Source organism: Copadichromis virginalis, linkage group LG6 (assembly GCF_057382275.1).
Source record: "Copadichromis virginalis isolate Kocher_CV1m ecotype Utaka linkage group LG6, C_Virginalis_male_GT1.1, whole genome shotgun sequence".
NCBI lineage: Eukaryota > Metazoa > Chordata > Actinopteri > Cichliformes > Cichlidae > Copadichromis > Copadichromis virginalis.
In genome coordinates, this window is record NC_140623.1 from 26734164 (window position 1) to 26761942 (window position 27779).

The window sequence follows — 27779 nt, forward strand, 5'->3', positions numbered from 1 at the left end:
TTTTTTTTTAAAGCAGGAAGTTCCTGACCTTTGGCCAGCAATTTTATTGGATGTTCAGAATGACATGCTGCAGCTATGGCCAATCCTACACCGCAGGGGTGTGTTTCACCTTTACACACACCGGGTAAAAGCATGCTACTTTTGTTCCAGTCAGTAAGGCCTGCCGGAGTGCCGGAGGACAGCGTGACCTGAGGTCAGATAAGGTGAAGCCATCAGAAGTTTAGGAAGCTAGAAACAATTAAGTCATAAACACAGGAATAAATTTGGCCAGTGGCCTGTTTTGTCTTAAAGTAAACAGCCTGTTTGGTGTCCGGAGCGTCAAGTGAAAGATCACATGTGCATCACGGGCTGCAGGGCCAAAAACTGCAGGTCCTTTAGTGGCTTTAGTGACAGACTCCCATATGTTAAAAATGCTAAATTTTTAACATATAGGAGCATTAAAAAGCATCTTTACCAAACAAAAGAAATAAACAATATATTAGAGGCTACTGAATCCTCCAAAATCAGTACAAAGTCTCTGCCATCATATTGTGGACATGAAAAATTAACTTAACACATCTCTTAACCATTTCCAGCTGTTGTGACACCGCTCCCTATCACCATTTCTCACAGTCTGCTGAGTGTGAAACATTCAGCAAAAAGGGTGTCTGCTACCTAAAATGGTTTTGTCTCTTAATAGCATCAAATTTAGTGGAGCTGCAGCTGAATTTGCAGAACGAGTGCAATAAAACGACACCGCCGAGTCGTTATTCTGAGCCTCTAAGCGCAAACATATTTTTCTCTATATTTGTTTTTTTTTTAGCTCTCACTTTGGCCTGATGACAAGAGTATAAATTTCATATTCAAGGTTGTTTTGTGTGTTCAGTCACAGTTAATGACTTTGTTTTCTTAGATGAGCATTACTTAAAAAAAGAGAGATTAAATATTTAAACATCAGTGTAGTAACTTTTAAATATTAACAACTGTTTTAAAATGAAGCATACTTATCATAGCAACAAATCATTTACTCAGCATCATTTACTCAAATGAACCATTCGAGCACAATCAGACATGAATACGTCTGGATTTAATGAACCGGCATTACTTTCACTCCATCCCATTTGCAGTCCTTGGAAAATGAAAATACAGCCTCTATGAATTTCAAGTTTTCGTGTATCGTGCGATAATAAAAATAATGTGGTCAATGCTTCTATGGGATTTTAAAGGGGAAGCAGCAGCCAGGCATTAATAATCAAATGTAGCTGATTAACTGATCATCAGCAAGTGCGACCAAGCGAGTGTTTATTAACACAACACCACAATTTTCCTAGGAGTGGATGTCTGAGCAATAGTCAGAGAAACTGTAAAAAATCAAAGAGATCAAAGAAATCACAGAAGTAGTTTCTTGCTTGAGTTTTTGGGTTTTTGTATTTCTGTGTTTCTACAACAAAACTGCCTCTTTTAGGTAATCTCTTGTCTCCAAGTCCTACAGTTGGGTCCTACTCTTACTGCCACACAGCAATCAATCAATCAATCAATCAATTAATGAAGGCTTTATTCGCCACGTGCAGGTTGTCCTGCAGTGAAATAGGACCCCCCCCCCCGACCTCACACACACAACACAGACATCACATGGGGATACAGGTCGGAGATCGGTAGCGTTACAGAAAAAAAACACTGAAATATACACTACGATGGGAAAGTACAAGAGGAAAAGAAGAGACCTCTACTCATGCTGGGCTCCTGGCAGGACAGCATGAGAACAGGAAACAAAAAAACTCCTCTGCACAAAAAAGCACATAAATGTCCACAGCACAACATAATGGAACACGTGACAAGCCACAGGGTCGGGTGGGGGGTGAGGAGTAATCCGAAGCAAACACAGCAGCCATCCTGCCCAGCGCTACCATTCCAGCGCGGGCTCAGACCCGCCGTGTTCCCCAGTAGGGAACAAGCATCGAAGGCTTTTGGAAAGGGAGGGGGATGAGTGTGTGCATATCAGTGTATATGTATGTGTGTGCGTTTCCAGAGTTCAGCTGAGACAGTGTCCTTCACCCTGCTAAGCTAAGTAAACAGTCTTCCAGCCAACCCAGGTGGCCTTGCATGGAATGGGAAGAAAAAGACTAAACACAGTCGTTATCAGGGTGTTTTTGTTCGGCTCCAGCCTTGAGACCGCAGCTGGCGGCGAGAGGGTATCCGCATGAAGTGATGGTGCTTTTTACTTTAGTGCGAACAACTCATATGAATTTCAAAGCTGTTTTAACAGTCCAACACTGGTCTCTCAATCTCCCGTTGGAGAGCCATGAGCTTCTCCATGATGTTATCAAACTTGCGCTCTGTGATGTTGTCATTCTTGTGTTCAAAGAGCAGATTCTGAGAACTCACAACCACAGTGAGCCTCCCAAAATGTAATCCAGTCTGCACTCAGAGATGTTATTCCGAGCGAGCCCCTCCAAGTTGTATCCAGTTTGCACTCAGAGATCTTATTCTGAGTATTCACAGCAGCCGTAAGCTTCTCCAAGATCTTATCCGTGCTGCACTCAATGAGCCCATTTTGAGAAACTCACGCCTCTCCCATCGTTTCAATCCCAGCGGGCAGCCTTGTGGGGGTTTGAACAGCCGGTTACGCTTTCTTAATTCTTCGATAAGTCAGGGCCAAGCCAGCTCCGATCAGCCAGAACCCTGTTACTATGGTTCCAAATAGGTAGATATCTTGAGCACTCAGGCTCACCCGAGCCCAAACTTCTCTTTTAGGTTTTAGAGAACAGACTGTGAGAGAGTGTTCCAGGGAAAAGTAATACAAAAAACTCGAGACTAGACAAGGACATAAGAGGCTAAGCAGGGAAGCTAAGGGAGAGGAGGAGGAGGAGAGGAGAAAAGTGGGACCGCCTTCGTCAAGAGCAAGAGCAGACCTGACATCCTGTTGATTTTTGGTACTCTGCTATCACGTGTACATTGTATTTGGTTTTGATTCCCATTCCAAGTCTTCCCGACTAGTTCCAGCTGTGTTTCCTGGTGTTTCCCATCGTCCTAATTACCTTATATGTGTTTATAGCCCTTATTTCCCCTTAGTTTTTTGTCGTATCATCCTGTTCCTGTACTGTTACTGCTCCCGTTGTCTCGTTTCATAGCTCTCTGTGTGTCTGTCTAGAGTTCCTGTGATTTCTCATGGGCCAGGTTTCCATCTATAACATGTGACATCAGCCTAGGAGTCTGCATTTGGGGTCCTCCATCACTAAACCTGACATGCAGTTGCTTTTTTGCAGACATATTCACACAAACATGCACACACGTGTTTCTGCAACTTCTCTTCTTCCATTTCTTTTTTAAATTCTAACTTTAAATTCATAAATAAGTTTGAACTTTCAGGCTCAACAAAGATGATATTCCATATATATATTACATAATTATTATTTCAATGGGATGAAGCAGAATAAAGGCTTAGTGAAGACAGAAATTTAGAGATTAATCTCAGCTTCTAACAGGTTACAGATTTTTTGCAGGTTAGTTTTGTTGTATTAAAGCTGATCATGCTGTCAGATGTCTCTGTGAACATGAAAACAGCTAGAATAGTTTCCTCTTTTAGAAAAGCAGTTATTCTTTCATTGCTTCACAACACAAGCTTCTCCTTCCTTCATCGAATTATTGATGGAAGTCTTATTTGAAATCTAGTTTCCTGTTTTTGGCACGTTGTTTCTCTTACTCGATTGCACTTTGGAGCCTTGTTCTGAAAAATGTGGCACAAATTTGATAATTTATCATCACTATTGTTTGACATTATTCTGGATTATTCCTCCTCTGTAACACGACAGAATTGCATTATCAGTCACATCATGTTTCTACGGCAACTTCGTCCTGTTTCCATCCTTGATTCAATGCTTCTGCATGACTCTGGTGCTGTAAATGAAGACTGCATCCACTTCAAACAGCAGAGTTCACGCTGGATAATCGCTTCAAATTAAAAACACAGCGGCGATTCTTCAGACCAACATTTGCTTCTTTTACACGTGAACATATTGCAGTGCAGCATCTGCTCTGATAGCACAAGACAATCTGGATAGAAATAAGGAGGTATCAGCTGCATCAAAGGCTTCTGACAGACTGATGAGAAACCATCACATCAGGATGTGGTGCAACGTCCAAAGCAGACAGCGAGTAATTTACAGGCAGTGATGTGATAAGCCTCCTAAGCCCGAGTGAAAAGAGCCTCACACAAAAAACTGGAAATGGATCCTGTAAGTTGAACGTCAGTTGGTGATGCGAGATGTTTCCAGCAAACGACAGGCTTCAGAGACGACGCTGCAGTCATTCATTATCGAGTCTGCACTTTGGAGTGACAGAGTACGGGCGGATTTTCACACCTGGGAAGATGGAAAAAGGAAGATGGACGTGTCTGAGTGCATAAAAGGAATTCGGTGTTCTTTAAATTCAATTTATTTTAGAAGGTGTGGGGAAATTGAAAGTAATTATTCATATTTGACATAGAAAAAGAAAATCGGGGGGTAAAAAAAACATCTATCCTGTGCCTTCTCTGGATCATGCTTTGGAAAAAAAGAAACACAGGAAATATAACATTAGGTGCAGATTAGTAAGGTAGCTTGAGAGGAGAATGTAAGCAGAAGCAGCTACAGATGTACGCATGTAGATGTTGCATGTTAGATGCATGTCTGCAGCTTCCATCTTCCTTAAAAGGTAGTCTTTGTTTTAAGCTGATTTAATAATATTCTGACATGAAATGTAGCCACCACTGGCTGAACACACTGCCTGCTTTTGTAGCAGGAAGTGATTTTTGATACTATTGATAGAGATTTTTGTCAGTCTGAGACAGTAATCATCGATATATTTGAATGAGCCTTATTAATATCCTCAAATGATTCACAGTTCAAAATAATCCTTATTTATCTTATACTGAGCCTTGGTGACAAGAGCAGATTGAGCTCTTCTGCCTTTTACCCAATGAAACCTAAAATATGAAGAAATTAAATATCAAGCATGAGTTTTACTCTATATCATTTTTTGCTAAACAAACAAAAACAAAAAAGAGGGTTAAGAATGAAAAAAAAATACACTCATGGCAACACCCCCCTTTAGCCAGTCTTCTTCTGATTGGCTGCTACTTGCAAACAAACAGGTGGGAGGGAGAGAGCTGTATGCCTGAGATGAGTACATGAAAGACGTCTGCGCTCACTCACATCATACAGAGCCAAGGGTAAAAGGAACAAAGTCTCTAAAGCAGTCTGAAGTCAGCGCTGACGACTCACAGGATTACTTGTATGTAGTGACGTCATGTACATCATGCCATTATAAATATATGACAGAAACTTGGGAAAAGCACAGGTCCCCTTCAACTTTTCAAAAAGCTGAGGTGCTCCCATCGTTTTTGACTCAGCTCCTGGGAGAAACGAGGCTTTAACTCTTGTTTATTCCCAGTGTTGTTAATGTGGGCAAGCCAGTTTGGAAACAAGTAAACCAAATGTCACCACAAAGGTACAAGTTTTTCTTTTCACATCCAGTTTGTGAAAGAACCCATAAAGTTCAGCATTACTGTTGCCCCAAACAGAAATCCCCTGCATTAACATCCTCCAAAGTGACGTGTCGTTAATGATGTAAAACATTAACCTTTAGGCTAAAGAAGCAGCTCCTCGTTCACTCACCGCAGAAAAAAATGATGCTTTTCACCACCGAGGCCCATTACTATAAAATTATGCAAAAACACTGCAGTACAAACGCTGCATTTCTTCGTGAAGTGCCAGCTCATTAGTCTGTACTCCCATTAGTGTTTTTTCTGCATATTTAATGCTGGAGCTCTTTAAGGTGAAGTTGTTTTACCTGTTCAGTATCTTTTATATTATTTGTGAGCTAAAGGAGATTATTTGAATACACGCCGCAGTCGAATCAAAAGGCACCTGAACTGTGAGGAGAAGCAGGAGGGTTACACGATAACCGAATTCATAAAAGCTTCATGTTTAATGTATTGAATCATATAAATTAATGTAAAACTTGGTGTGAATTGGCTAAAGTTGTCATAAAAGTTGTCTCTAAGATGTGAAACATCACTAAAAGTAATATATGAGAGAGATTGGGGTGTTAGATAATGATAAAAGGATCTTAATAACTTTGTTACAAGATAATCTGTACAGCATTGCTCATACAGACTTTTTTATTTGTATATTAACAAGAGATCCACTTAGAAGACGAGATGAAAGCAGGAGGAGACGAGACTAAAAGACTAAATGATTTTGGATTTTTGGATACTGTTTTATGCAAAAAGGGGTGAAGAATGCCAAACTTATTTCGAGCTTTCTGGAAACAGAAACCTTTGGGTCAACAAAGGCTCGTTCCATGTCAATTAATCAGATTAAAAAAAGAGCTGGCTGTCACAGATTTACCTGAAAAAGGGAGAGAAACCCCGCTGTCATTTGTTTCATTTACCTTCGTGTTTGATCATTTAAAAATTCCATTATCTACAAATCTACTTGAGCTAGATTTCTGATGTTTGAGGATGAATATCCGGTACTATAACTAGATGAATACTGACTGTGGCCTCAGATTAAAGTCTTGAAATCTCTAGAATATTTGGATGTCCGATCTCGGCAGGTTTGGAGGCCTATAGAAATCCCAGCTTCACAGGCTGATATTTTATTTACAGTTTCTCACATACAAGGCGGGTCAGGGGGGGAATGATTTCACAGATATTAAAGCTTGAATATTAAGAAAAGGAAAACACATTTTCAGCCAACTTCAGTGTGATTTTCCAATGATATGACACAATATGCACCTAATCCAAATTAACTTTTTCAGAAAGAGCAAGCTCCTGTTAATATTACGTCCTGCATCAACACTGTGCCCAGAAACAGGCGGCGACAACAGCAGCGAAAGCATCTGACTTGACGGTTAAATGGCTCGAATAAGGAGGCGGTGTTTCCCGGTAATTTGTAACAGGAACATCTTTTATCAGCACCAAATGTGTCGCAGGCAGAAGCACAAAGAGACAAAGGCTGCTTAATTCTGCTGCTGATGCAAGCTCACACAGCGCAATACAAGGAGATGTGAAAGTGTTGTCACAGCTCGGCTCCCGAGCCCAGGGAAAAATAGAAAGAGCACGACAGCTGACGGTTATTACCGACTTTTATTGTAGCTAATTAACAGAAAGAAAGAGAGCCAACTGAACCATGAAGTGCGCTCATCAGCGCTGTTGGATGCAGGTGTGTGTGAAAAGTGAGGCGCATTGCCAGATCTTCACCAAACTCACAAAGAGTGCACAAAGAGGAGGCTCTTTTCTTGCTCTAATTTGTGCCTCCTCGTCTCCTCCGCCCTCCTGGCTGAGACCCGGAAATCAATTTCAATGCACCATCTTGGAGGGTGACTCAACTCCTAAAAGGCATCGTGGGGAGAGAGGAGGCTTTTTTGGGAGACACATGAAAGCTGGAATTCACAAACCATTTGTTCATACTTCACATCTTGTACATTACTTTTTTAACAAACTTTTCTGCTCTCAGGTGTTTCTGTGTTTTTGAAACACTGGAGGTCTCATCTCGTGACTTTGCAAAAACATCACGAGCATCTGGGGTCATGAGCTCAGACGCTCAAAATGATTCACGGTGCAGCTGTGTCATTCTTTCCTCGTATCCCTTCCTCACCTCCCTCACTTGCATTTCTGGTGGGATGGACTGAGAATTCATTTGTAATCTTGGAAATGAGAACAGGGGAGAAAGCGAGGCTGAGCTCTAAGCTCAGGTGCTTTTATCCTGGTGGTGCCACATCCAAATCAGCTGATAACCATGGCTTTGCTTAGAGAGACAGAGCTGTAATTAACTTCTGTTTACAGACTCTGTTAGAAAGCGGACATCTTAGAGTGTTTATTAAAATTGCTTGTTTGCGTCGGGGTTATTTTTCACCGACACGTTTTCTGTAAAGAAGAAACAAAACATGGATGGAGATGGATGGAGTGATCAGATACAATGCTCAGTCTGTGGTTTAGTAGGTGGGGCCCAAAGAATGCCAAAAACATGTCACCCACACCATTACACCACTGGCAGCCTGAACTGCTGATACAAGGCCGAATGGATCGACGTTTTCACGTTGTTTGTGCCAAATTCTGATCTTACCATCCAAATGTTGAAACACGTTTTTCTGATCTTCTGATGTCCAGGCATGGTGAGCCTTGTTGGACTGCAGCCTCACTTTTATGTTATTAGCTGACAGAAGTGGCACCACAAGGCATTTTCACCCAGAAAGCTGCTGCTCAGTGGATGGTTTCTCTTTTTTAGACCATTCTCCATAAACCCGAGAGATGCCTGTGTGGGAAAATCGCAGCAGATCAGCAGTTTCTGCAATTCCAGCCCTTCTTCACCAACAACCATGCCACGTTCAAGGTCACTGAAATCAGCTTTCTCATGCATTCTGATGCCCTGTTTGAACTTCAGTAGGTCGTCTTGATTATGTCGACGTGCCTGAGGTCCTGCCAAGCGATTAGCTGGTTAGATATTTGTATTAATGAGCAGCCGAATAGGTGTGCCATTAGTTACAGTACAGAGATCATGCAAAACAACTAAACAGTAACTTGTAGCCTCAGCTGCACATGTTTGTGTTGCTCCAGCATCTTAATAAAGGAAATAAGTAGATTAAGAGAGAGGAGGTGGTGGATATGTTGAATTCTTCAAAAAAGTTAGAAGCAACTTAGAAAATTAATTTATGCAGCTCTGGCAAACATAAATCCTGCTCAGGAGAAACACATTTGGCAGAGAGATTATTTCTCAGTGACAGGAAAAGAGGAGCTAAAGACAAACCTCATATAACCCGAATTAGACCTCACTTTAAAACAACAGCCTGAAGAGAAATAACACATTTGGGTCAAAGGCCAACCATGCAGACCTCTTTATGATTCTCCTGAATGTAAAATGCATTTTGTTTTTTTTAATGCCAGAAAAGAAAATGAAATGATGAAACAAAAACGTCTGATAGTATTGGAAAGTAAAGCTGATTTTTTTAAAATAATGCCATATTTTAATTGATAGAAATTCACACTATTGGAGCACAAACACTCTAAGACTTTATTACTGGATGAAGTGACAGATTAGTCATTAAGATGCAGACACATTAAAAAAGAGTAATTTTATAAACATTAACATTTAACCAGAGCTGCAGCCAAACTAAAAGACCTCACATTAGTTCCACGCCGTGATCACAACCCCTGTCCTTCCAGTAAATCATCATTTAGCCATTCGGTCCTGTCATTTTGAGAGTTGTGAATCATTTCGTAGAAATATTGATATTTTTTTGTTTTTGTTTTAGCAGCCTTGGTGTGATGCACTAGGAGGAACCAGCATCCTACTGCCCTCCACTGAACACCACAAACCCTCAAAGCTCCAAAGTCTGTTTTTGAGGCTAATTTTAGCATTTTGCATGATTATGCCCTTTTTTATCACGAGCCTCCGCACCACACATCTTGTCCTACATAACCGAGATCACGTCTCAAAGACACAAAGTACTATTTAGAGGGTCATTAGGATTTTATTTGACTCCTCTCATGTGCTGAACTGTGCACAAGAAACAGGCTCCCGTTGTGTGAGCACAGTAAAAATGAAGGACATGCACGCATACAGACGCAAATTAATCTTTGGTCCAAGTATTTTCCTGCACTTTTTTTTCCTGCTCCAGTCTCCTCTGAAAAGTCTGCTATCCCACGCTGCGAAAATGCCTTTCATTCAGGGCTCTAACATCACCACATCAGACTAAAGATGCTCCGCAGATGATGCTCTTCAGATATCTCCTTAAGAGCTGTTATCGTGTGACCCACCGCCTCTCCTTTTCTATTCAGCCCAGTGTTAGTATCCAAACATGTAGCCCAACAGCAATGAGTGTGCTTTAAAGTTGGTTTCGCCACAAAAAGGAAGGGGAGGTTAAAAAAAAAAAAAAGCATTTATGGGAAGCACAGACGACAGTTCCGGTTGACAGATTAAAAAAAAAAAAAAAAAAAAAAAATTAAACTTCACTACAAAGACGTTCTTTGTCTGTTTGGACTTTTGTTTCTTTTCCAGCAGGGACAAGGCTAAAGGACCATCAGCACAACAAACAATAGGCCAAATTACTGGCTGTTCCACATATTTCAACCCCACTAACTACAGCATGCAGCTGTGGGTGTGCAAATCTCTGCAGACCCATCAGCAGTCCCAGCACCAAACTGGGACCTTCTGTGTGATCTGAGAGATCCACTCGAGAGGTTTTTATCTTGCAGCCTTTGTCTTTTCTCTATCATTAACTGGCACAGAGAATTCTAGCTTTACTGCCTATAAGCTCAATGAAGATGCATCACATCTGTGGAGTCTCACATCCCTCTGGTTGTTATACACAATATTTATGTGTTTTTCTTTGACTTATTGTGTTTTTGTTCTTAGATGTTGTTGGAAATGTGGTGGGGAGAGGTTTTCCCTCATGATAACAAGGAGAATATGAGAGACTGCATGTGTGTACAAGTCTTGTTCTGAAGGCTGTCGTCTCACAGGGAGTATTTACACTATTCAGCAGTTTGTTTCCTTCAGACTTCAACACATTTGAATAGATCCCAGATCAAAGACTCTAAAGTAGAAGCCTCGAGGTCACCCAAAGAGTCAGGTTGTCAAGTTAAAAGAAAATAGGTCTTCTGTATTTGACCTCTTAAGCCTTGAACAAATCAGGGGCAATGTATGATAACAATGTGTGCATATGCTGCTAAACTTTTTTTGACTGCAAAGGTCGACAGGGACTAAGTTTTCTGGGGGTTAAATTATGGTTCGTATATAAAATGTTAGATGTGCTCATATTTGATTACATTCACTACAACTTTAAACAAGTGTGGCATGTTCTGATGAATCCTGGTTGGTGGAGCTACAAGGACTGGTTACTTACTTCAGGTAGAGCCACTGTTCATCAGTTTGGTGTTGGTTACTTAAGTAAAATGAGCTTTTTTTTTTTTTTTTTTTTAAAGGTTCAAGTTATCAAATAGAGCTGTTTGCTCAAAAATGGCAGCTTGTGACTGTGAACCAAATGCTCACAGACCGACCCTGAAAGACCAGCAGCAGACTGGACTGCATCACTGTGAGTAAAAAAAAAAAAAAAAAAACCAGGCGAGAAGCAGGAAGCAGGACTGTTTCAGAGATCGGTGAGAATGACCAGATGCGAGTGAGCTCACAGGCAATTTGAAATCGGATCAGCAGGTATGGGTACGGATGATGACTGATAACAGAGGAAACCATTCATGTGCTTGACGACAAAGACAGGCAGGATTAAATTTGCAGAGGAAGACAGGATAACAAGCCCATAAAGCAAATGTCAAAGTCTGGGGCTTTTTGGGATCAATAAAGAAGCAGACATTTCAGTGGGATAATAATCCAAAGCAATGCCTGCGGAAGGAAAGGAAAAAAAAGCTTGCATTGGTCTTACCTGCGCCAAATCCAAGAGAACACCTGTGGGATACCACGAAGAAAATGAACTGAGAACTTGGCTGACTGAAACATGGAGGAAACGCTCCCTCAGTAGTTTGTTACTATCATGTAGTTTCTTGTTTTATGTGGCTTCTTTTTTACTACAATACTTCTTACATAACTTTGCAGTACGCAGTAAAATGGCTCAATAAGCATTGTCACAGGATTTCAAGGTAAGACTATAAATAAACCTCAGGCTACAGTTCCACGCACTGACACAGATTCCTGTCCTAGCGGGAAACACCCCCCCAAAAAAACCACCAGCTCGCTCCCTCTTTTTTTTTTTACTTCAAATTTTAACATAAAACTGAAAACCAGCTCAGACAGCATGACATCGAAACTATATATATTTTTTTCGGTAGACAGTTGTTTGGGGCTGGGGACTGCACAGCACTGTATCCTTTTGACGATAAAAATAAAAGTAATATTTGTATCTCCACCTCTTAGAAGTTGTAAGCCAATCAACCTGCACATGGCCTAAAGTCAGTTGATTGTTATGAAAATAAAGGCACACGAATATAAGTTTAGGATCATTGTAATGTGAGAAATAACATACCTGTGACTATTGAATTTAATATTACAAATACATGTAATCTGACTCCAAACCACAACTTTATATGGTGATAGAAAAGTAGTTCCAAGAATACAAAGCCCATGAAGAAAACCAACAGTGATGCCACTTCAACAGCAGAAACACACAAGTATGACAGCCAAATAAAGGAAAAGGGGAAACGAAGGTTATAAATTAAGTAATCAAAGGAAGTAGAAACTCCAGGGTAACAAGACACAGCTGAAAGGAATCAAGAAAATAACAAGGGAAGTGCAACCAGTGGCAAAGCACAAGAGACAAATAACTAACAAAATAAACGAGGAAGTAACTAGACTGGGACTCATTTAACACAGAAAAAGACTTGACAAGATACAAGAGGATACTCGAAAGATTGGATTAAAATAATACAAAAGAGATGGAAATATAAACAATTCTAAATCCCAGTGGTAAAAGTCTTTGCTTTTTATGTAGTAATTCCTGGCCTCCATGGTGACTTTTAATGTAAAAGTCATTAAAATACCAAATCTGCAGTCCAGAAGTGCTTGAACTTCCTCATAAAGTGCAGTAAAACTGTTCATATAATGACACTACAAATGAAATCACACCAAATTTGCCTCTATAATATTTGAAAAAAGAGGAAATAAAACCAAATCAGCCTAAAGAGATGCCTGTAAATAGATAGAATCACGAGACTTGCATTTGAAACCGTTTTAAACAGTCTCGGTCAGGAACACCACAGACAGTAGGAGGATTCATATTTGCAAGCATGCACCAAATGCATGAACAAATCATGCATTTTGTGCATGGGTTGCAAAAATGGGTTGCAAAGCAGCTTGCAGGTGTGCACAAAGTGTAAGCAAGCTCAAATGGCACAAATCATGCGTCCCCCTATTTGGGTTTTGCCAACTGAATGTGTAGGTGTAGGTGATGTGGGCTGGTATTGAGATCACGTGATCTACAGGCATCGCAGCTTAGCTTGACTTCAGGCCATTTCCTAATAGATGCTTTGCTTAAATTTGCAACAGAGCAAAACACAAATCACAGCTTAAAATAAGTTCTCCTCTACTTAACACGAGTCTTTGGTGGTGAGCAGAGGCCAGTGTGTGAGAATTCATCTGCAGTGCTGCAGGAGTGAATTTTCACACATCTTCAAAAGGCAGATTTCAAAGAACACTGAGATCAATTTTAGTTCCCCAAAGTCCTTCAGCAGCAACAAACAAATAAACCAGCAGAGATCTAAGCTTGTGTTAAAATTTTAATTTTGTTTGGATAAAACTATTCTTCAGCTCCATAAACTCGCACAGCCTCCGTGAGTCTTTCTACATACACAATGGAATGACTCTAATCCCAAACCTAACTCATGTGCTCATTAAAATTACAGGTATAAACAGATTTCAACAAATATTTGTCTTATTATTTGATGACTTTGTGTTTATTATTAGATAAATTAAAGATAATCAGGATAGTGGTTTCTATGTACTAATACAATAAAATACTGTGCAAAAGTCTTGAGCCACCCCTCATTTCATTTCTATTTTACTTGCAAGCAGCCAGAGTTTCTTGTAATCTTCAAAGTGATCTTGAGTAACAGTTCCCCAGGGCTCCTAAAGCTCCAGCTTCTTTTTCACATATTTTCAGTCGATACAAGTGGAGAACAAAAGAAGTAGCAGATGAATCTCAAATATCCAAAAGTTGATTCTGTTTATCTGGACGTAGCATTTTCAGTGGGAAGTTTTGTCACTCATCCAAGTGACTTCTTCAGTCTCAGCTGACTGACCAAAGCAAAGGACGACCCTAGACCCCAGATTTTACCTCTGATCTCTCCCTCTTTCATATACAGTCTATGATCCCTCCCCCTGGGGCCCTACAGTGAGCTCTGAGCATGGACACCACACAACCTCAGTATGCAGCTCAGACACAAAGTTCTTACACAAAGTTAAGGCTGAAATTGTGAAAGATCAACAACAGAAGTTAATTTTAATATAACACAGATACACAAGTGAGTTTACTTTTATTATTTTTTCAGAATCAGATTACTGTCAAGTTTATTTATGAGAGGGGCGGTGGCTGCACACAGATTTGTCTTGATTTAGGAAGGAGGTCTACAGAGTGGTGCCCTGTCGAATATGAGTCCACTAAAACATCTTGGAGCTGATGCTTTGAGTAGATCACGCTTTGTTCAAACATTCATTTATTTCCACACTGAGGTATTTGTGGTACTTTTATTTAAGAAAGGATTCTGGATACTTCCTTAAGCACAGAAACTTAAAACGCCCGATAAAAGCCTCAAAGATTAGTTTGCTAACAAGCAGAGTCAAAGAAACTGCTGAATTAATTCAAAGAACTCATTCAAAAAGTAGCAGATCAGTATTTCAAACCTTCACTGCAACGCGATGGACTTTTGCTCCTCTTTATATAAAATGACAGGTTTTTGTTTGAAGGTCAGAGTCAGGTTGAGGAGGAAGCAGCCTGAGCCCTACTTCAACTGAACTCTCAGGCTGGACTCCAGTCGCTTTTCTGTAGTAAAAACTTCTGAAAAATCCTTCCTTTAACTTTGAATTTGACAAACAGAAGAGAGACAGACATTCCTCTCATGTGGCTCCTTAGTGCAGCAGGATGGATAACCGCAGAGCACCAAACAGACATGTATATGCCTCTGTTCATGCTTTCATTTCCTCTCGCCTAGATTGTTGCAGTGGTCTTTTAAAAAGTATTAATCAGAAAGCATTCAACTGACTTCAGATGGTGCAAAATGCAGCAGCCAGACTTCTTACAAGAAACTGGACATATTACACCACTCCTAATGACTCTGCACTGGCTGCCCATTACTTTTAGAATTGATTTTAAAGCCCTTCTTGGCCTGGCACTACATTACACATTCAAACTGCTGTTCCTGAACCAGTGTGCAGCCTCAGATCCTCAGGCAGACCCTGTTAACTCACGCTGAGAGACAAAAGGCAGTCGAGCGTTTGCTGTTAAGGGCTCCTTGATTTTGGAATGACCCACCTGAGGAAAACTGGCTCACGTCATCAGTGTCATCTTTTAAATCACTGCTGGAAACTCATTTGTATTGTAAGGCTTTTCATAACTTTTATTCTAGAGTTTATGTGTTTATGTTTATTTTTTTACCATGCTTATTCATAAAGCCTGAAACATTAATTGCCAAAAAATTCTTATTTTTTAATACTGGAGTGTATTTTGAACATAAACACAAAGAAGTTTAATATAAGTTTGCATATGAGTTTTATTTTGTATAATTTTTGCTACATATGACATTTTTGTACAATTCGTTGCTTAAAAACAGTTGTGCACTTTATGTTAGTAGTCCCAGAATCACATTTATCAAATATGATACACTTAAAGGAGTAATGTCTAGATTTCTAAGATATGATTTGCATTAAAATTGGAATAACATTATCTCGTTCTTATTTTGACATTCCTCTTGAATCTTTATTTTAATTGATTTGTAATTTATTCCTCTTAGTTTCTTTTATCTTATTCTGCTTTTATTCTGGGAGGGACTTTATAATGATCCTTTTGAGAAGTGCTTTATAAATAAACTTTACTGTTAATATTATTGTTGTTTTTAAATTTAGAGGCTAAAACAAGACGCCTGGATAATTTGCAACAGCCACAGTGGCCGCCCACGGTTCAACCTATATGGCATCAATCTAATAAAAAAAACAAAAATGTATGCACCATTAAATTTTAATTATTATAAATACTATATTTTAAGCATTGGTGTCCCTGAAATACTGCAGTAGAATTAAAAAAAAAAAAAAAAAAAAAGTACCCACAATCAGGACATAAAGCACCTTGAGGCGACTGCTGTTGCAATTTGGCGCTATATAAATAAAATTGAATTGTATTGAACATTATAGAAAGTTATGAGATATCTATGATAAGACTGTTTTTCCCCTTTTCTTGAGCTTGTTTTAAAATTGATGTTGCCAAGCTCACAAGTGCTTCAACAGCTGTCAGAAAGTCGAAAAACTTTAATTGAACTTTCAAGATTTTATAATTTCATGAAGAACAAAGACACTGTAAGACAGTTGCAATTAATGCCATCAGTTTAATATAAGAAGAAGAAAAAAAAGAAAAAAAAAGTGCATCAGGCACAGAAATTGTTTTTATGGAAATTGTTTCTTCAAAATAAAAGCTTTTCAGTACTTGAGATTTACTAAAAAGACACCCTGTACGGAAAATCATAGTTGTTATTCAAGTCACGAGTCGTCCTCTGCTCTCTCTGTGTTGGTACACACTTTCCTCTCCACTGCTTACTTAACCTATGAGATTAAACATGTGGTCGCACATCTGAGAAACTGTGCACTTGCTAAAATATTAATGACACACAGCACACTGGTGAGACTTCTGAGCTGCCACAGTGAATCCCAATCATTCCTCAAAGGCAGCCGGCACGGGGCGATTCAGCTGATGGTGTCACTGGCTCTGCAGGTTGAACTGAAACATGACGTGTAGCACAGCCACATCATTTGCCCATGGTTTTGTTAAAGGCTACTACTGTATTTTAGGATATCACAGCATTAAAAAACAAAAAACAAACAAAAACAAAAACAAAACACCATTCACAACATTCCACAATGTGAGCAGATATTACTTTTCACAGAAACACTGTGATCATCTTAAAAAAAACTGAAACACTTAAGAGGATGAAACGAGCAGTTGTTTAAAGAGTCCAGCACAGTTTGTATATCTTAGCTCTTATGGCCTACGCTAGAGGTTAAAGAACTACCACAAAGCCATACCTGTGCAGCCTCCTCTCTCCTCCAGATGCATTTTAGGAATGAGACATCCTTAAAAACGGCACACTTGAGACAGGATTTCCAGGGAGGACAGAGGAGACGAGAAGTAACACATTAGAGAAACACATACGTGCCCATGCTACAGTATTGCTTGGCCTGTTGGTGCTGTGGACAACTGATATACTTAATCACAGGGAGAACAGTAAAACAATAAGCGATGTTGTTCATATGCTAAAAATGGATTTTAGCCTGTTGCTAGGTGGTTGCTCAACATGCATAATTCAGATTTTGTGGATATAAATAAGAAGTTATGAAATTAAAGCTAATTTTATAAGGTGTTATAGGAATGTAAAGGCTAAAAAGCAGTCATTTGAGCCTCTTGCTAGGTGGTTGCTAGGCAATACCAGGACCTAATAATACCTGACATAGATGAGAACCTTCAGAGGCCTTCAAGATGTACCTTTGTGCCAAGTTTGGTGGCTCAAGTGATTGTGTGGGAGGAATTCACAGATAATGACAAACCCCTTCATCCAGTTTCACCTGTGTGACTTTAATATGGCCACAGACTATTGCTGTGCTTGGGACAATTATCAAGCTATGGAATAGTTTAATAATAGTTTAAGTTTGAGAGCTCCAATGTGGTATAATGTGTTTGAAACTGCCTCTGCTTGAAGTATGTGGTGCATGCTCCAGGCAGCGCAATAGAAGAACTCAAACCTCTGATGCCCTCATGTTAGTGAGTGCAGATCCTGAGGCAGAAAGCCTGAGTTAACAGACAGAGATGGCAGTGATGGCAAAATTTTGTTTTCTCATTTAAACAGCATCACTACCTTTTAAAAGGCTTTAAATAATTAATGAGTCCACTAAGACGACCAGCCGAGTGAGTTTTAAGCACCAAAATTAAACCTGTGTAAATAGTACAGTACAAATACAGGATTAGCAGTAGAGTCAGTGTGACGTGACTCGAGGAGTAACTGGTCTGTTATAACTTAGAGGTCTGGCCATTAGTTGGTGTAGCAGAGCGTGAGAGGACTTTGGTCTGCAGGAAGTCAGACACAACTGGAGCGACGATGTCAGGCTTATTCAGGTGGATGTGATGATCACCTGGAACAGTCACCACGGATTGCTGAAAACACAGATGAGACCAGTCACGATGGTGAATAAAGCAGGCTTTCAACATGGAATAAAGGACTTTCCGGCCACTTGAGCCGCAGACTGCGAAGCACAGAAAGATCTGCCCAGCAGGGGGCGAGTTCTCTGATCGCAAAAACTGACCCTAGTTCTCTTTTTATTTCTGAAATCACTAAACATTTTCATGGTGAGTTTAAGGTCTCAATCACACAAGTAAAGAATTCAACATGGAAACCAATGACATAATGGCTACATCCATCTTTTTACGCAGTTTAGGTCATGAACTTAGACTAAATCTGAAAAGTCTTTCAAGGTTAGTTTAGTTCAGTGTGGTTTGTAGACATTTATTTATGCACAGCTCTCCTTAGATCACATTACAGTCGGGCTGACGTCTGGACTTTGACTGGCCGATTGCAACAACTTGATTCTTTTCTTCTTCAGTCATTCTGTTTTCTGCTGTGCTTGGGATGATTGTCCCGTTTCATGGTATTATTTTAGCCAAGCTTTAACTGTTTGACAGATTGCCTCGTATCCGACTCCAGAATTCTCTAGTATACAGAGAAGTTTGCGGTTGACTCAATGACTGCGAGGTGCTTGGGACCTGTGACTGCAAAACAAGCCCAAATCATTACTCTTCCTCCTCCGTGCTTCACTGTTGGTATGAAACATTTGTGCTGGTGTGCTGTGTTTAGCGTTGTGGTCAAACATCTCCATGTTAGTTCCGGAAGTCATGTGATTTGTTCAGCACCTCTGCAAACCTAAAATGTGCTGCCATATTCTTTTTACCGAGAAGAGGTATCCATACTTGTTCAGTCTTTTTCTCTTATTGTGCCATCACGAAGTTTAACATTGAACATGCTAACTAAGTCCGAGATGCATTGAAGCATTGTGTTAACACACTTGTTCCAGCTTCTGATTCTATAGAGTTAATCACAGTTACTGATTATCAATTAATCAAGTGCACTACATTAGCAGCACTTGACTGCTACTTACCCTCATGGCTGCTATGAAAAGCCATTTTAAATGACTGTGTGTTAAACTTGTAAACATGAAGTCCTCCATGTTTACAGCAGCATCCCAAGTCATTTGGAATATTTTTGGGCGCTTAATGAATGCAAGTCCTACGTTCGCTCTCACATCTCTACTTTAATCTCTACAAACACCTGAGGGAAAGAGCTGAATGCTCCACTGTGCTCACCACATGCCACGCTTATCTTTTGTTTCTCAGTGAAAATCTGACTGGGAAAGAAACCCACTCAGTGGAGACGATTGGTGGAAACGCATCCTCTGCTCTCCCTCATCAGCAGCACTTGACCAAGTTCCTGTATGTAGGTCAGTGTTGAGATTCACAGCTATATAAATTTCTGCTGCTCCTGAGACACTGAGCTCATACTGCACTGCTACTCTAGCATCCGTGCAGCTGTCTGTCTGCTAGGAACAATTATGCGCAGGCTTAACGGCTAAAAATAAACACGGGGATGCAAACATACCTGCTTTCCACAAACAGACTGTTAGGTGCACTCACATTTTTGTCCCTGTAGGCCTGAAGAAGTGCTGATGTAAATTTTTTTTGCTCGTCTTCAGCAAATATTTTGTCCAAGCCACTTTCTGCTCTGTAAAGACAAAAAAAATTTGCAAATCTATTTTGTCTCTTATTTTTTTCCACAAGCAATAAGAGAACGAGAGGCAGGAGACCATCTTACAGAACAACTAGGACAGAGGCCGTGATCCTCGAATGCAGCTCCAGACTCTGCTCCAAACTGATGCGTGCTATGTTTTTCTGAAATTGAGAAACATTGTGCACATTTATACCATCTGCTGCAAATGACAGCTTGGGTAGAAATGATCAGGGGAAACCTACCAGATTAACACGAAAGTCTCTGGAGAACACAACTCCTGCAAGGGAAAGAGAAGTTACACTTTAAACATAAGGGGAAAAAGAAATAGAGATGAGTCTTGAGAGAAGGTAAACGAGAGGAAGATAAACACGCACCTCCCTCAACCTGAACCAGACCTCGCTCCAGAAGGATTTTCGCAGAGCGTTCAGAAAGAGTTTGGTTTACAGACATCAACCTGAAGGTTGCAAAAACAAAGTTAGCGCATGAGTGAACTCCTTTAAAACTGCCGATAAGGGAAGGCGCTTTACCTTTCTACTGCCTTCTCGTAAGTGTACACTCTCTTCTTCTCCTCCATCGTTTTTTCAAACAGAAGCATCTCTTCGAACCCCTGCCTGATCACTTTGGGCATTTCCTTCTGCGAGGGAGCAGAGATAAATAAGGACAGCAACTGAAAACGACTCACAAGGGTGAATTGTACAGGAATAATATAGAGACATGCAACATGCAATAATATAATGTAAAGCCTTAGCCCAGGCCTAAAGGTCAAAAATCGCGCCAGACTCAATTACACTGGTGGCCGCAAGTGTTTCTTAAATGCAACGCCTTTCAAAATGTCAAACCGCCTACAGCATTTTTCATTTTCTCACAATCCAGACTTCATTAGACACTGTCACAAAGTCATGAAGCCCTGAAGTGTAAATCAAACTATAATTAGCTAGAGGTCACCAGAGAGGTGTTTCTCTCTGAGGGGGGCTTCTCGTCACTGCAAATTATATGCTCTCAAAAACCGAGCACCTCCTCTACTTTTCACCTACACCTCAACGTGTTCAGGAGAAAAACTTAATTTAGATGAAGTTGCTAGACAACAGCAGCCTTTTTGCATACTATAAAAGAAGCTGTCACATTAAAGTTAATCAAAAATAAATAAATAAATAAATAAATAAATAAATAAATAGTTATCCACTTTTGAAAGCGGCACCCAGGTCATCTTTCTGTTTGCTGGAAAAGAAACATTGGAGTAAATCAAACAGCTCTTATTTCACACATAACAGCCCTTTTTAAGCTGTAACTAAGAAGTTTGTTCTTGTTCTACACAGAAGACTGGAAAATTTAAATAATAGCAGGCTGGATGAGATAATACAAACACAGTGAGAGGCCTAACAATGCTTAAAAATCACACTTCACTCAGGAAGAAGTAATCGGAGACACGTCAGCGTTATAATTTCCCCCTTCATGGGTTCACATGATGCACAAGAGGGTGTAAATGAACCGCTGATGGGAATTGTATTTATGGTGACAAACAGTGCTGCGGAAAAGTCTTGCAATACCCTTTATTTCTTTACATTTTGTTTCCAAGGAGCCAGATTTTCTTATAATGCTTTAAAGTGGTCTTGAAAAGCAGTTCTCCTGACTCCAAATTACACAAAAACTGGAAAAATCAGTATGTAGCGATGAATTAGAGAATTCAGTATTTGTGGTTCCAGTTTGTGTCAGTATAAGCAGAGGAGGAACAACACTGACTATCTAGGCCAGGGGTGGGCAATCCCGGTCCACGAGGGCCGGTGTCTCTGCAGGTTTTAGATCTCACCTTGGGTCAACACACCTGAATCACATGATTAGTTCGTTACCAGGCCTCTGGAGAACTTCCAGACATGTTGAGGAGCTAATTTAGCCATTTAAATCAGCTGCGTTGGTTCGAGGACACATCTAAAACCTGCAGGGACACCGGCCCTCGTGGCCTGAGATTGCCCACCCCTGCTCTAGGCTGTCTAGAGCCATCTGCAAAACACAGTGGAGGCTCTGCCCTGGTTTGAAGCTGCATTTCATCTGGTGGTGTTGGAGATCTTATCAAATTGATGGAATTATAAAAACATATGGTCAGATTTTGATCCACCCCATCTGACTGGTAACAGTTTCATTTTTCAGTATGACAATGCTTCCAAACACACCGTCAATGCAGTAAAGTGAAATGACGGGCGACTCAAGACTTTTGCACGACACTGTATTGCTACTTTAACGATAACATTATTGAAGTCACGCAGGCTTCCCAATCACATTTGAACCAAAGCTTCCACAGGTTGTGCAGAAAAGGTTTGATCATTTTTCTGATATGTAGTTTTACTTAACTAGAATAATCTACAGAGCCAGGTCTGCCTTGATGCCCCAAGAGCAACCCACATTTCATGAGGACTGGAAATCAATTATTATGGAGCATTTCTAGAAGAAGCTGGAAAGAAAATCATGGTGGACAGAACAGACTTTTTCCCCCCCACAGCAGACATCTCGTTTTGGGGAGAAATAATCATTGATAACCAGTGTACCAGTGATGGCTGCACTACTGCATTTTTTGGATGCTGGTTAGCCATCATGGCTCCCTGGGACACCTGCTAGAACCGTAACACCGCTACACCTGCTCTCCCCCCACTGAGCTACTAGTGGCCTGCACTGGCAAAAGCACACCAGAGGACAGGCCAATATTTCAAGCCATATTATTTGTGGAAAACAGTAAATCATACGCAGCTACTGTTCAGTTGCATACTAAAACAATGCCACAGTGGCCCCAGGCTCGACTCACAAATTCACTTAGGGTGAGGTAAGACATGAAAAGTGAGCATTCAACTACTTCAGTCTGGCATGTATATCCAACACCTTTACCCTAACCCTTTTCTAACTTATTCTAATTCTTTCAATGTGCCACTACATAGGTTGGGATGGTGGTGGGGGGTGTACAGGGTTAACCGTATACTGGGTGAGTCAGAGAATGTGTGGGTATCATCTGTTTCTGTATTGTTGAATAATGTTTCCTATGAAAACAGATGTGGAGTAACAAAGGAAAAAAAAGAAACAAGTACCTGGTCTGTAGGTAAAAATCCGTAGGAGTCCAGCAGCACAACGGCATCCACCATCTCCGGATACAGAGCGCTGAACTGCAGAAGACGCCACATGGACAATGATGCCACCCAATAAAGCACAGCACTCTCAAATGTGTCTTAATCGTAAGTCACCTACCATTCCTGCAACGTTACCACCTGAAATACAAAGAGGTGGACAGAGAAATAAAATAAACGTGCACTTTTAAACATACGTTTTAAAGCTTGAATTCTTTATACAGCTGCACTCACCCATGCTGTGGCCTATAATGGAGAATTTGCTCCACTGCAGAGCTGTGGGAGTAATTTCACACATCATCAACCAGGTTCAGTATCTCATCACAGAACACAGACCATTTTTAGCTCAAAGAAATCCTCACTGCTGTGATTCAGCTGTCAGGAAGATGCATGGCAGCTCTGGCAATATGCTCGAAATTAATAACATTCATTAAAGGGCCTTTTTTTCTAGATCCATAAACTGCATATTAAATTATGTCAAATGTATATTCATATTAAAATCATCTCATTTTCAACTGCAGTGTATGCTCTACCTCAGAGGTCAGAGTTTGCCCACTTTTAAAAAAAAACAACAAAACTGTCAAAGCTCACAAAGCATCCTGTGAAAAAGCCACAGATGCTTTTATATTCATATATTTTACATTCCCTCTGATCCACAGTGAAGGCTGAGTATTATGACACTGTTACGGATGATGCGGCAACTCATCACTGCCTATGAGCACAGAGTGAGTGGGTGAAACTTCAACAGTGGGGCTGCTTCAGTCCTCTGTGACGGGCCGTAGCTGTGATCGTGACTGCAGGATGGCTGAGCTTTGGCGTAACACCCGCATCAGGTAGTTGGTGGTACTCCAAGTATAGATAAATATGTTACAGGCGCATTTATCTACACACCAAGCCACCCAAACTGTGCTCAGTTTGGGTGAAGCCACATTAGGTGATCACCGCATGTACGTTTGATTAAACTAGGAGGAGTAGCCAAGACTTGTAAAGAAATGATAGGTCAGTTAACACAAGACAGCTCTTTCATACACTGTGCCTTTTTTATGGAAATGGTTCAAACTGGCTTGCATCATGTCAAACATGTTGATGGAAAACAGCATCTTCTGTTCCACATGGGTGGCCTTTAAGCCTTTTGTTTTATACTGTAATAAAAATATTGTAAATTTACCACAAACATCCCACTGTGTGTTTTGATTATGTGTCTCATATAACCAAAAAACACAGTGAATCATCCTTCAGCCACAGCAGCCCCCGGCTCTAGAACGGTCCGAGTCCAGGATGTGATTTCAGCACACATCATCTACTGGCCTTCATTTACATTTTCAGCTTTTTATCCTTTGCTCTTCAAACCTCACTGTTTTCCTCCTTCTAATTCGAAAGCTTTGCCAAGATTTTTACAGATTTTTAGAGTTTCATTGTTAAACTTTTTTTCCAAGACACAATTTTTTGTTCGGGGCTACAAGCCTGCTTCAAGTGCAAACTAAAACAATAATTATTTACATTTAAATTAACAATAACTATAACTAAAGTTTGCAGTAGTTCCCAGTTATACTGCAGCCATGCTGCCTCCCGAACACCTGCGGTGTATTTATTACATACCTGTCATCACAGGCTCAGGCTTAATGCTAGCTCATGTTAACAGGACCAGTGAAGGATAGTTACCGTGCAGTCATGAATACATAAATAGCATCATAGCCTGAGCATTAGACACATCCGCATCTTCAGCCAGCAGCTGTGCTGGCTGCAGGAGCTGTATACTGCTGCAGCTTGCCTTTGAGAGCAGTAGCGAGCAATAAATATGTCATGTTAGCTGTCACAACATTTCTCACAGAGTTTCTCTCAACCTAATGGACCAAAGCGACTCCCATGGATATGAGGGAAAGCAACTAAGTGTAGAGTTAAAGACCTCTTAGGATTATAAAATGTGGGGTGCAGAAGTTTATGGAAGGATAACATGTAAGTTTCAGCCAAAACTCGATGATCACAAACTGCAATCCTGGAACAAACACTGATATCTCTGATGGGATTTAAAGGCTTAACTGCAAGTGTCCTCGAACTCACACACCATCAACGACTCTGCGTACATCCATCACGTAGGAAGGAAAGGCGTGCAGAACTCCAGGAGGACGGTGCGACGAGCGACCGTGACCTGCCAGGTCCATTGCCACATATCGACACTCTGAGTGGAGACACAGGGAGAAGGCAAACTAAAAATTGCTTTCAGGTTAATAAGGACACAAAGCTAGGAAAACGCTCCTAATCCGTCAGCTACAATTGTAAAATCTGGGTAAAGTGCTGTGGTAATTATGTCATCCTCAGATCCAGTCTTTTTGGATGGGATGCAGCTGTTCCAGCAGCTGAGCGGCAGCACCTGTTTGCACAAGCTGTACACTCAAATTAACCGAATGCCACACACCTGAGTGAGCTGAGCAGCAGAATCCGCTGATTTTAAGAATTATTGTCCATAGGGTTCAATTTTTGGCACTGAGGTTTCTACAGTGGGAGCCACTGGAGATGGTCAATGTGCATTGTACAAAACACTCACCTTTTGGCAGAAGGGGAACAAGCGTGTTGAATGTACCGCAGTTGTCAGCCCAGCCATGCAGGCACAGCACAGGATGTCCGTGGTCAGGACCCCAGACTTTACCTCGGATCTCCCCCCACGGGACTGCCACAGAGAGCTCTGAAACTGGACACAGCGCACTCTGGTTTAACAAGACTTGCGACATCTGTCTGGTTTAGTTTCTGATCATGTGACCAACTGTATGTATTAGTTGATGTAAAGCAGGGCTGCCCAATCCCGGTCCTCGAGAGCTACTATCCTGCAGCTTTTAGATGCATCCCTACTCCAACACAGCTGAATCAAATGGTTTGATTACCTCTTCAGCATGCCATCATGTTTGGCAAAGGCCTGATAACAAGCCATTCATTTGATTCAGGTGTGTGGGAACAAGGATACATCTAAAAGCTGCAGGACGGTAGCTCTCGAGGACCGGGATTGGGCACCCCTGATGTAAAGGAACAATCATTAAAAAAAAAAAAAAAAAAACTTTCCCTGGTGGTCATGTGGGTGAAATATGTCTCCTCACGCCCTAACTCCCCTTTGTTTGGAGGCGGGGCTTGGCTTTGTGGGCACAGCTTTTGTTTGACTAATTGCAGATACCTGTGTCTCACTTGCTCAATTAACCGAACAGGAATAAAAGCCGTGCTCAGCTCATTGGTACCCTGTCTTGAAGGAAGGTGAGAGCTTCTTTACTGATTCAGAAATAGTTTGTTTTCTTTCTTTGGTTAATACTTTTAACGCATTTTTCAATTATGTGACTCTTTAATGTGTCTCTCTGTGTTTTCAGGAAACTTAAATGCCAACCTTACCACAGGTAGGAGTGACTTGACTAAATTCTGGATCCATAAAACTTTGGGAAAGTTCTCAATGAGCACCAAGTAAAGTAAGCCAAAACCTGCGCATTTGCCTTTTTATCTCTGCAAGTTTATTACTTTTCTTTAAACTTAATATGGGGTCGGAGCCCTGTTCAGCTGCGTGTCTACACTAGGTCACATTTTTAGAAAACTGTGCAAAGCTGGCAATATGTCTTCAACATGCCACTGAAAGTGGAAGGGATGTCAAACTTCAGTTAATGGGCCACAAATGATTTAATCTGCTCTAAAATCTCAATACAGCAAGTTAAATATTCATAATCTAGTTATAAAATGGGTAACAGCTTGAGACTTTTTTTTTTTTTTCTTTTGCCTCTTAATAGTATCCTTTAAAACACCTTGTCCAAGTCCCAACTTTAACTTCGCATACAGTAACTATGTAGTAATGCTGGCCTCGCCTCACTAGGAGGAGCTGAACATCTTACTGAAACTAAAGCTATTTGACTTTTTGGCAGTTTTCAGACTAGCAAAGCTAGCCAGTGAGCCGGACTGGACCCTTCAGTGGGCTGGTGCTGGACCCCAGGCCTCATGTTTGACACGCTATTCCTACAGTTAACAATACTTTAAAATCACAAGTTCAATCGGGCAATAACCTTTGCCCCACAAACCTGTTGGCTGTCCAGATATTTTTGTTAAGTCTGTGAATGACATTTTCGCTCATATCGGCGCTGTAAGACTGCGAATGTGCTTTAATTGTAGACGAAGTCGCTACTTTGCAAACACTATTTCTTTCCCCCACTTCGGACTGCTTTAAAACGAGCACGAGCCTTGCCGGTTACCTGTTTGTTTCATTGTGCTGGATGTCACGTGTCTGACGCCTTTCAAAGCCTGCATCATCTTTGCGCCTGAAAACACTGCAAATAAAACCTGACTGACAACTTTTTTTTTTCCTTAAACGTTTAAACTGCTTCAACCTACTTCGGGCTCTTTGACACTCACTGCTGTCTTCCGGGTGTTGGACCGCACGCGAAATTCTATTGGCTAGACACTTATTGAAGCCATAGTGTAAACCAATCACAGTTTAGAAGAGGAGGGACTTGTCGTTTGCCTCCCCAATGTTATGTGAAAAAGTCCAGCAGAGGGCCCCTGGTGGAATTCAGTGAGATTTAGTGTGTGTGTGTGTGTGTGTGTGTGTGGACACTAAATTTAAAAATAGATGTGATCTGAAACTGATTTCCACTGGGAATGGAGGGGTGGAAGGTCTGTCTTCACTCTGACTTCATTTGTCCCTCTTCACCCTGTGGTGCTGTTGCTAAAGTCCACCTGTCTATTCAAATTTCCCCGAGGTCACTAATGGGCAGCAAGTGCTTGGTAGGGCATTTGTCTGGTCTTGCTCCTCACTCTAAATGCAGGCTGTATCTATACTGTTTTGGTGCCACACTAGTCTTGCACACTTAAGTGTGCATTCATGCTGCAGCGGATAGTAGGCGAGTGTTCCATGCTGGAAAAATGCAGTACTTGACTTCAGCGTCATGCTCTTTTCCTAATGCTGCTTTCAACTAGACTTCAGAACTGTGCAGTATGAATGAAGACTCACGAAAGAAGGCCTTCTAATATGTCTAGTTCAACACTGATACTCAATTATAGCAATTGCAAACACGCAAACTTCTCCCAGGAAACTGGTCAGGTTAATATTATATAGTTGACACTGAATTAGTTTGTAATTTTAACAAATGAAGGCGGCAGCAGATCGCAGCCTTACCCCCCCCCCCCCCCCCCAAGTCATTAACTGT

At 40.8% G+C, this 27779-nt stretch overlaps 1 protein-coding gene across 3 annotated transcripts; it reads right to left on the bottom strand.

Moving 5' to 3' along the window:
• Positions 1-16043: 16043 nt before the first annotated feature.
• serhl (serine hydrolase like) lies at positions 16044-27001 on the bottom strand. Of its 3 annotated transcripts, XR_014920892.1 has the most exons (13): positions 26826-27001; positions 25157-25300; positions 24677-24790; positions 22846-22887; positions 22733-22752; positions 22576-22650; positions 20032-20138; positions 19879-19958; positions 19747-19781; positions 19589-19665; positions 19411-19498; positions 16758-17880; positions 16044-16452 (listed from the first exon to the last, which is right to left on the bottom strand). XR_014920892.1 is itself a non-coding variant. In XM_085459542.1 (12 exons), the coding sequence occupies exons 1-12, from the start codon at positions 26881-26883 to the stop codon at positions 17737-17739; spliced, it is 984 nt and encodes a 327-aa protein (XP_085315668.1). In that variant the 5' UTR covers positions 26884-27001; the 3' UTR covers positions 16044-17736. The 3 variants fall into 3 exon arrangements, 2 of the variants coding, with proteins under 2 accessions (XP_085315668.1, XP_085315669.1); XM_085459542.1 differs by having other exon boundaries at positions 16044-17880; XM_085459543.1 differs by lacking the exon at positions 26826-27001 and adding an exon at positions 26655-26800 and having other exon boundaries at positions 16044-17880.
• Positions 27002-27779: the final 778 nt, after the last annotated feature.